At 44.4% G+C, this 10954-nt stretch overlaps 1 protein-coding gene across 1 annotated transcript in view; it reads left to right on the top strand.

Moving 5' to 3' along the window:
* Positions 1-1351: 1351 nt before the first annotated feature.
* Plekhm3 (pleckstrin homology domain containing M3) overlaps positions 1352-10954 on the top strand; it is a 135099-nt gene continuing 125496 nt past the window's right edge. Inside the window, exon 1 of the mRNA XM_051153950.1 lies at positions 1352-2071. Coding sequence (XP_051009907.1) covers positions 1441-2071 — 631 coding nt within the window. The 5' untranslated portion in view covers positions 1352-1440. The remainder of the gene's footprint in view (positions 2072-10954) is intronic.

Raw genomic sequence — 10954 nt, 5'->3', positions numbered from 1 at the left:
CGCAACTTAGTTTGATGTTACTGATTTAAATATACTGGTTTAATGACCTAGCAGCTAAAAAGTAATTGATTAGTCATAAAGTGTTTGAAAAATAACCATGTCTGCCTTTTTAGCAATGTATGATGGTATTATTAAGTGATAGTTTTACCTACTTATAAGCAGTAAAGAGGGAAAAAGAAGATGTTGCCTAATTTCATCTGTTCTTTTGCAAAGGACATACAGGTGTATATATATATATATATATATATATATGTGACTTCCAGGCACTTGAAATACAGCCAGTATGACTGAGGAACTTAGATTTACTGAATTAAAATAGCCATGTATGGCTGCCAATTACTGTATTGAATTCTATCATAATCCATGTCTGTTCCAGTTGTACCCAACCCTGAAGGTCTAGCATCTTCCAATGGGTTAGGGCTTATGTAGTGTTCTTTCTGCTCACATCGAGCTGTGAGGTTTGGTACCTCAGGTCCAGAGAGAAGAAATGATGAACTAAAGCCTGTCGCTTGGGCCATAATTTTGCTATAGGCTTTTTGCCTGGCTCTGCACTCTATCATGGCCTCCTAAACCCCTGACCTTCAATCCTAGGCTAGACCTTGTACTCTGCGGCCAAGCCAGAAGCCAGGGAGTTTGGCATGTGAGACCTTTTTCCAGGAAGACTGGAGAATTCTGAGGGCCAGAGTCATCATTAGGCTGTATTTGTTATAACTCAAGGAAGCTGAAGCAGTGATGTTAACATTCAGCTTGAGTCAAAGGGCAGCCTCCTTCTCCTTCACAGGCAGCAGCCGATGAGCGATCTTAAGTGTTGTGAAAGCATTCATGACTTTTAGTCCCATTGCACTATACGTCCAGCCACAGAATCCCTAGTGTCTCTTGCTTACTGTTTTAAGTCAGCAGATCAGAGGATTGTGCCAGGGCAGTCTTTTTACAGCTACTCTCTAAGGCTTCTCTGTGTGAGTAAAAGCTGTTGGCCTTATTCCCTATTATCAGGTGTTCCACCCTGTTCTGCTTAAGTTCTCTTACAAAATAAAGAGCCATGTGTATTCCTGACAATAGAAAGTTTGTATAGGTGTTGTCATATCTCTGTGTGCATGGCTGCCACAGAAGAGGCATAAAAACGGAAAAGTGATTAGACAGACTTGTACACCACGGAACACAGTAAACAGTGTGCTGATGTTGTCTTGTTTGTTTTCTCCCAGGAAATCGAGGATTGGTGCTGCATTGCATTGACTAAACACTGCCCTGCTGTCTGCACTGGACTCTCTTAAGAACAAGCTCGCTGCATGTCTCCTCACTCGCCGGCCTTCTCTAGGCAGCCAGAGGAGGGGTACTTCCTCTTGTTCCCACAGCTGCGTTGCTGAGCCCCTCTCTGTTGGCTGAGCATTGATGACACCCTTTCCTGAAGCAGTGTGAGACTTAGACCCTGGACCCTGTGTCATGGAAGCTTTGGAAGTAGATGACATCAGCCCCGCCTTAGAGGTTACTGAGGATTTCTTTAGTACTTTGGACAGTAAGTTGGAAAAGGCTGTGCAACAGGCAGAGGTTTATGGGATTCAGGAAGTTCCTGAACTAGTGGGGCACGAGGTACTTGGTAACATAACAGACAATGGTGCTTTGAGAAACGTCGCTTCCCTGGGCAAGGGGACCATGATTTGGGACCACTGTAAGAGCAGGCTCCTAGAAACCAAAGCTCAAAATGTCTTCCCTGCCAAAGAACAGCTTATGGTCCAGAGAGGGACAGCCCCAGATAATCTTTCCTGGATGGAACAAAAGGAAGCGTCAACCTTCAATTTTTTCAACATCTGTCAGCGTCGGAGGGACAGACCTCGTTCTGTGAATGACTTATTGGATGAGACCACGACTTTCAAGCCAGGACATGCTCGGTCGAGGTCTGACGTGACCCACGTAGACTGGCGGGTTGTCCTCGGCACCATGCCTTTGCAGCAGCAGCAGCAGCAGCAGCAGCAGCAGCAGCAGCAGCAGCTGTCCCTTCACGGCCCTCACTTTGCCAGGCCGTCTTTTCTGTTGTCTTCACCCAGTAAGGTAGAAGATGCTCAAGGAAATACAGGTATGTTTTATGTCAGCCTTCTGGTGAACAGCTGTTGACTTCTCCTTTGTCTCCCTTACAGCTGCTGACTCTCCAATAGCCACAGCTGGCTTTTCTCTCTCCCATACTTTGGTATGTTCTTTGCTTCAAGTCAGCTTTTTATCTTCTGAAGAGGTATTTTGTGTAATTATGACTTGGTTAAGCCTCACTTTCTAATCTTCTATTAGAATATTCTCACAATGTAATATTTTCCTCCAAACACTGAGTGACACTGTTTATTCATATAAGATGTTTATCAGACCACACATTGGATTTTATTAACCTTCTTCCCTGGAGGGTTTAAGATGTGTGAAGACACGCTCTGTCCTGCAGAACTTTTCATCCAGCTGAAGGGGTCACGCATCAATGAAGTTTTGGCAGATTCTTCAGAATGAGAGACAGCAGATGGCCAACTGAAATGTTTGTCTTCCATGTACAAGTGAGTGGCAGTGACAGAGGGCAGGAAAGAGAAGGCGCAGTAGGCTGGACGACTCAGAAAAAAAGCTTGCAGGGGACATGAAATGAGCTGACCGTTAAAGGACATGGAAGTTCAGAAAAAAACATCTTCTCAAAATCACAGTGTGAGCAAAGATGAAATGGATGGGGTGTGGGCCAATTAGAACGCTTGCTTAGTGTGAACAAGGCCCTGGGTGCAGGCCGCAGCCCCATAGGTTGGGTAAAAGAGAGTTGGAATGCAGTGGAGAGTAAGTGTAGTCTGAGAAGAGACATCGTTTAGAATATAGGTTAAGCAAGGTTTCTGTCCAGGACATGGAGACACTTCTTCCCTGTCAGAGTCACAACTTTCCATTCCTCATCTTTTCATCTTGAGACTGGTGATTCTCAACCTTCCTAACGCTGCAGTCCTTTAATACAGTTCCTCATGTTGTGGTGACTCCTAACTATTTAGTTGCTTCTTCATTAATTTCATAAAACTGTCATAAATCTCATAAAAGATTATTCATACAACAGTAATTTTGCTACTGTTACAAATCACAATGTTAATATCTGATATGCAGGATGTCTGATACACACCTCCCAAAGGGGTTACGCCCCACAGGGTGAGAACCACTGCTCTAGACTTTCTAGAGGCGATAAAGCAGAGTGTGGTGCCCGATTAGATCCCAGGCAGACAACCCATTGCTAGGATCCTGTGCCTGGAGGAACTACCTTTGCATCCTTTGTCACAGACATGCAGGTAAACTCTTCAGCTAGCAAATAACCTCAGTAGATTGTTGGCACTCACGTGGAAATTTGTCATCAAGTCTCCTTAACCACTTGTAGACCCTAGTCAGGACCCAGATGAAGAGATTATCACGTTTCCCACTTTATTCTCCCAGTTTGTTCTGATTATACATCTAAGAATTGGGCATTCTTGGGTTCTCTAATGTGCTGGTCTTTTCCCTTGAGTACCTGACAGACTATAGTTGTTACTTTTTAAATTTAAATTATTTTTATCTAATAGAGAGTTTGTGTACCATTGCCGATCCTGGAACTTTTTCTATATATCAAGCCAGCCTTGAACTCAGAGAGATCTGCCTTGAGTGCTGGACTTAAAGGCATGTGCCACCACTCCTGGCTTGTGATTGTTACTCTTTAGTTCCTAGGTTTTAAAATTCTGAATAGAACTGGATAGTGGTGGTGCATGCCTTTAATCCTAGCACTTGGGAGGCAGAGGCAGGCAGATCTCTGAGGAGGCCAGCCTGTTCTACACAGCAAGCTCCAGGACAGCCAGGGCAGTTACACAGAGAAACCCTGTCTTGAAAAACAAACAAACAAACAAAAATCTCAATAATACTTTATAGTAAAAGACAAGCAGTGATTCTGAAAAAGATATTGTTATACATGACCTTTGTAGGATTAGAATAACTTATTTTAGCCATTGCTTGGTCATTGCATCAGGAACAGGGGGACTTGGGCAGACGTGGCACTCATCTTACACCTTTTCTCTCTGACAAGCTCGGGGGAGTAAGCAGGGTGTGCTGTGCTTTTGTTGCTCACCAAGTGAAAAGCGGGGCCAGCAGGGCCGGCAGTACATAGGAGAAAAGCATTCTGGTTTTGTGGGTGAGGAGTACACAGTTCTCATCTAGGTGTATAGAGAGCTGATAGGAATTTGCCCTATGGATTTATAGGCACGGAATTCCTTCAATCTGCTCCTGGGGTCAGGGCTGTCTCTCAGGGTGACTTTCCAGTGGCAGAGCCACCAGGGCACAGCAGACACTGGGAAGGCAGTGAGCCAACCTTTGGGGCCTTGTCACTTTTTTTGTTGTTGTTGTTATTTTTTGACCATCTTATTTTAGATGTTCATGAATGCATTCTGGAGACTGCATTGCTTCAGACATTGGCAGACCAGGTCTGACTTTCAAAAGGAATGTTGGCTGACTTAGTGGAGAAAGGATGCTTCAGGGGTCCAGCCATGGGGTGTGGCTGCAATCCAATCTCATTATTACAGTGTGCATTATCTGAAAGCATTTGACTAGTAATGTCAGGGGGGGTTAGGTCATAAAGTGATGAAAAGGAACAGACCTAAGGCAAAGTGGTAACAATTATTCCAAAGAGTTTCAAAGTATATGGTGAAGCCAAAGCTTCCTTAGAGCCAGCATCTTACTGAATCCCGGGGTCCACGGTATCCCGGCAGCCGCACCACTCTGAGGGCTTTGACGCCACTGTAAGAGTGTCTGAATCCGAGCCCTAGTACTAATCTCAGTTGTATGAAGACGTGCATGTAGATGAGTGTCGGTACTCAATGTCCAGACATGACTTGCCTTCTGCGCCACTGTCGTGTCACTCCCTAAGAAACAGTCACTCCTAGGCATGAAGGAATTCCTCAGAGGATAAAGAAGATAGAGTCACAGCCATCACAGGTGATGTCAGACACGCCCACTGTAAGGTAAAAACCTGTGGGTATCGGGTATGTTTTTATACATGAGTAATAGACACGTGCACTGTAAGTGAAGACACGGGGGAGATGAAGCTGAGGCTGTTTAGAAATAATATTCAGCTAAGACTCAGGACCCCAACTCCACTCCTGGCTCACCATATAGGTTTGGAAGAACCTCTTATTATCTCTTTACAAACTTACCAAGACAGATTCCTTCCACAGTCCTTCCCAGCCCTAAAACTCTATCACTCTAAGATGTGTTTGAATGAATCCTAACTCATGGTTGTGTGGGGACTAATTGCCATATCCAGATCAGTAATTGAAGATCATGACTGAAACAAAGGTCTGATTAGAATTTTCTAACCAGTGAGAGATTTCTGTGTGACTTATAAGTCTACTGCTGCGTGAACTGCAGTGGTAACTTTTTAAATGGAAAAAAAAAAAATTAAAGGAATCTTTTGTATTCGCTATAGAGCTCTGAAACTCAACAAACTGCCAGGATGGAACTCACTTTTCCTCCCTTACTGTGTTCACATTTTCATCTGCTTGGCAAGGGCAGTGGTCAGCTGGGCTTTTGTTTCTGTAGGTGCCGCTCTCTGGTGACCCGGGATGCTCCTAGGCTTCTGTTTTCTTGTTCTGAGTGCTTTAGGAGAAGGTCTCAAGCAGAGATTTTCTTCCCAGCTAGACAAAACCGCTACAGTGTAGTCCTTTATCCTGCGCTTTATGCTGCTGCTTCAGTTCTCCTTTTCCCGTCTTTCACTTAAAAAAAAAAAAAAAAAAAAAAAGACAAATTTGGGACTTACACTGAAATGACTGCTTTTTCAATTATGCTGTTTCTCAAAAGCCCCGGAGCCAGGAGAGATGGAAATATTCATGCGGATCTAGAATAAGTGAGGTCACCAGGACACGGGCTCTTGCTGAATTTGTGCTTCACCCTCTAACAGACTAGTCAGTACAAAGAAGTTGCTAAAATAGGTCACAGGAAGTTGATGGTGTGTGGTTATACAGTTCCCACTGGTTAATGATCCCATGTTGGCCACTGCAGCCATAGGACACCCAGTGCTCTTCCCTGACAGCCTGTATTCCAGTTCCTAACACTGCTGTAAGGGACCCATGAGCATTTGACGGTCTCTGCGGGTGTTCTCTTAATGCATTTTATTTTCTTTTGACTAGAAAAACTGTGGTTATTAATCTTCCAGCTGCTAGAGTTATCTTTCTAAAACACAGATCTTTTGTACTACTGTGTTCATAGAAATGAGCCATACAGGGCTGGAGAGACGGTTCAGAGCTTAAGAGTACTAGATGCCTTTGCAGAGGACCTAGGTTCAATTCCCAGCACCCGTACAGTGGTTCACAGCCACCGTAACAACTCCTGTTCCAGGGGACCTGATGCCCTCTCTGACCTCTACAGGGGTCAGGCACACATATGGTGACCAGATATACATGTAGGCAAAGATTTATACAATAAAAATAAAAATGTAAAATAGAAAGAAACAGACTGTGGCTCACCATTACTTGTGAAGTTGCACGAACTTTACAAGCGTTTAGTCTCTTTCCAACTTATCGTCAGCACTGCTCTCTGCTGAGGCTTTTTGCCATTTTAAAATGGACCTTGTGCTTTCCGCTTCCTGGCTTTTGACCAAGCTGTGTCCTCATAACGGGAGATTCTCCTTGGCCTTTTGCTTTCCATAAATCCTTCATTATTTTTCAAGGGCTAATTCAAATGCCGCATTGTCCTTCAGACTTTTCCAGTTTGTTTTTCTTCTGTACCCTGTTGTTTTTCTTCCAAGCACATTTTATTCTGTTGTATATTATAGTTAATTGCTTTCTATAAGAACCTTTTAAAATGTGAACCATATTGTAGAAAAGTTTGTACTAGACCAAGAATGAGCATGTGGAAAATTGAGTTCTGTGCATGCACGTGCACGCACATGTGGCGGCCAGAGAGTCCCATCACACGTCCTGTCTGTCACTCTGCAGCTTACTTCCTGAGGTAGGGCTTCTTTCTTATCCTGGTGCTTGCTGATTCGGCTAGAATGGCTAGCCAGCAAGCCCCAGAGAGCGACCCTTGAATCTCAGCTTCCCTAGAGCTGTGGTTACAGGTTCTTGCTGGACTTGCCCCTGGCTCTTTGCGTTGGTATTGGGGATTGGAGTTTGCGCTTCATGCTTCATGACTACATGCGCTGTACCAGCTGAGCAGCCTCCATAGCCCTTGTTCGGCTGAAGTCTATGTATTAGCGCTTAGGAAAACCAGGACAGATAGTGAACTGCTGTGCTCCTCCTTCAGAAAGACTGTTTCTCCTGCTTCGGCATCCTTCGTTGCCTGTAGTTCTGTGTGTAGGCTTAGGCTTGGGCTTTCTTTCTTTCTTTTTTTTAAGATTTATTTATTATATATACAGTGCTCTGCCTGCATGCATGCACACCAGAAGAGGGCACTAGATCTCATTATAGATGGTTGTGAGCCACCACGTGGTTACTGGAAATTGAACTCAGGACTTTTGGAAGAGCAGGCAGTGTACTTAACTGCTGAGCCATCTCTCCAGCCCAGCTTGGGCTTTCTTTGCCCACTTAAGTGTGTCTGTTGTTCTTGTTCAGCTTATGTTTAAGCAGACTTTACTAACCTGGAAACATACACACAGGTATCTTATACAGACTAAGCAGGTTGTATTTGTGTATTTAGGAATATAAATATAAATGTTTATACACACGCATATACCAACAAACATATATGAATGTAACAATAGTTAATGAAAAAAGAGGTCATGAATTTGAAAGAGAGCAAGGAATGGTATATGGGAAGGTTTGGAATGAGGAAATGAAAAGAGGAAATAAATAAAAGGAAATAATTTAAATAAAATCAGAACTGAATAGCTGTATTTTTCCCTCCTAAAATAGAAATGGCTTCTGTTCCCCTCCTTACCATTTGCTGTGTCAAGTTGAGTAAAATTTGTTATTAATATTTGTATTAAGAGCTATCATTTAATGAGAGTAAATTTTATACCCAGGTCCCTGCTAAGAAGTGCTCATTTGTCATCTTACCTAATATTTATAGTAGTTTGATACAATGGATAGTATTGACAGGTGAACTGACCCACAGCCATCAGGGTGAGACTGGGACCCAACTAGGCCTAACCTCAGAGAGGACACGGGCTGGGCTGCTCAATTACACTACCTCCTAACGCTGAGCTTGGGTTGGACTCCTTTGCTCTGCCACAGATTAAACAGCCCGATCTGAGCCAGGTGTGGTGGCACACGCCTTTAATCCCAGCACTTGGGAGGCAGAGGCCAGTGGATCACTGTGAGTTCAAGGCCAGCCTGGTCTACAAAGCGAGTCCAGGACAGCCAGGGCTACACAGAGAAACCCTGTCTCAAAAAAACAAAAACAAAAAACCCCAGCTTGATCTGGATTGAAATTCTGGAGATTAAGCCAGGTGCGGTGGTGCACACCTTTAATCCCAGCACTTGGGAGGCAGAGGCAGGTGGATCTCTGTGAGTTTGAGGCCAGCGTGGCCTACAAAGCTAGTCTAGGACAGCCAGGACCACAGAGAAATCCTGTCTGGGGGGTGGGGGGGATAAATCTGGAGATTAAAGTTCTTGCCGAGTCACTTCCTTTCCTCTTTGCGGTGTTAAATCAGAACGTTTTCAAAAGCCAACAGTGGCAGTGGCATGTCGCATAGCTTGCAATTGTAAGGCCGTTAACATTTTTTTCCTTCTTATCAGTTATTGGAAATTCAATGACTTCCAGGCACTATGTGCAACAACACTTAGCAAAAATCCCAGAGTGGGGTGGTCGGAGGGCCTCTTATCTTTTTGTTCTGTTAGCCTCAGCATATTAATGATGTCTCCTTTTTCTGCTCTTTGGTACTACATAGAAAGCTACAGCAGCCCCCAAGGCTGATTTTATATACCAACAACCAAGCTCAGCATGGTGAGACAGCAGTTCTTTGAGCTCTCTTTCCCACAGGCTCCTAATAGCACCCAGTCTCAACCCGAGTGGCATGCCCAATCTCCAGGCAATCTCTAGTGAAGGACAATAGGGTACTGTAAGTGGTTTAAACACATTTTGAGTCTTTCGTCAAGCCAGGGAAGAGACCCTGTCCCCTGAGTATATGGTGCTGTACCCCAACAAAATTTGGGTTCTCTGGTGAAGCATCTGACAGGTTTTGCCTTAGCTGGAGTTGAGAGAGTGGACTTTTTAGGCTCCCTTCTGGCTCTTACATTTCTATGCTTCTCTAACTTATACAGAGATGTGGTGATGGGATGCCAGTTGTCCTAAAGTCTAAGGGAGATTCTTTCATGTTTATTTTCCTTAGCTTATAGATGCAGAGCAGAAAGCTAGTTGTGGCATATAATGGCATAAACGTTTCTGCTTGGGATTGTTTACTAGGTTAAAAAGTTGGGCTTGTGAGCTCCTAGTCAGATTTATGTCAGAGAAGAGAAATTGACCCAGACGGAATTGGCTGTGGCTACTATTGCCTACCACCTAGAACTAGCATATGCAGCTCATTTGTCTCTTAAAACCCCAGCATGTGATCTGCCTTTTCTTCTAGGTTTATGAGGAGAGAACAAATAAGATGCCTGCCTTTTACCCAAAGGAAGGTTCTCCAGTGTAACTGTAAAAAGATTTTTTTTTTTTTCTGACAGAATAAGTTTATTAAGAAGAGTCGATGGGGACAACCACAACCAGGTATCTAAGAGGAGTCCAGGTGGGGACCCACTATTGACGGTGTAGCAGAAGCCAGAGACCTTGAACCAGACCAGTGACTCATTGCAATGAACATTTGCAAGTAAAGATGTGTGGAAAAAAAGAGTGTGCTGTGGGACACTATCACACACTACAGCTGCCACAACACAATTTTTGATGTTGTTCTTATTTATTCTCTCTCCCTCCCCCCCCCTCTCTCTCTGTCTCTCTCTTTCTCTCTGTGTGTGTGTGTGTGTGTGTGTGTGTGTGTGTGTGTGCGCGTGTGTGCACCCGTGTCTGTGTGTGTGTTAAGGTGTTGCAGGGGTAGAGGCCGGATATGAAGGGACAGGGGAAATTAGTGGGATTGGAGTACATAATGTGAAATTCTGAAAGAATCAATAAAAAATTAAAAGAGAAGAAACAATGAAAAAAGAAGTATCTGTGGGACAGTGTCTCGGTGCTGTGCTGGCAGAGGTGTCCTGGCACCACAGAGCATGCTTAGAATGCTTCCCACAGTACCCCTGGTTCCTGTGCTTCATGGGCAGTGTGTGATTGTGTGAGCTTGTGAGTTTCACTTCTTTCCTGTGCCTGAAATGAAGAGAGCAAACATTAAAATGTCCTTTTCCTAGCTTCTGCCCTGAACACAATTGAAAGCTATAACATGAAACAAATCGAGAGTTTGCAGCTGTGTTTAATGGGCTAAAAATTGGGAAGAAAAGAGTAATATTGGTGACCTGAGATGCCAGAGAAGTCTTGAGGGAGGAGGGAGTGTTTCAACTGAGATTGCAGGGTTGTCTACTAACCTAAGGTGGTGAGCAGGTCTCACATAGAGCGCGGTGGCCAGGGAGCAGACCCGCACCAGGAGAGCAAGGAGCGTGGACTGAACGTGGTATGTTTCAAATGACTTCCATTATGAGATTAAGATACTTTACAGGAAGTCAGGAAGTTGTCCTGAGTGAAGGGTGGGGCCAGGACAGCCACCTTCCTTGTAGCCACTCCTGCTCACACAAGAGGCCACCAACTAGTGTAGTAATCTTGGCTTTCATTTGCATGCTCCACCCTGGGAAGGAGGGGTGACCTCTTGTCAATTAGGAGCGGAACTAGGTAACAGCCTCTGTCACGAGAAGTACCAGTTCTGCTTCCGGCCTGCTCCAGATCTGCTCCTGCATGCCATCCACCTTTCATGTGAGTCCCTCAGAAGGGGAGGGCTGTGGCTGTTGAGGGCTGCTTGTGGCACAGCCCCATACTCTTGGGCTTGTGTTTGCTACAAATCTAAGTTGCATCCTCTAACCAGCTGATCATT

The sequence above is a fragment of the Acomys russatus genome, chromosome 12 (genome assembly GCF_903995435.1).
Source record: "Acomys russatus chromosome 12, mAcoRus1.1, whole genome shotgun sequence".
Classification (NCBI taxonomy): Eukaryota; Metazoa; Chordata; class Mammalia; order Rodentia; family Muridae; genus Acomys; species Acomys russatus.
Note: the sequence above shows the minus strand (reverse complement) of the source record. Positions and strands in the feature narration are given on the sequence as shown.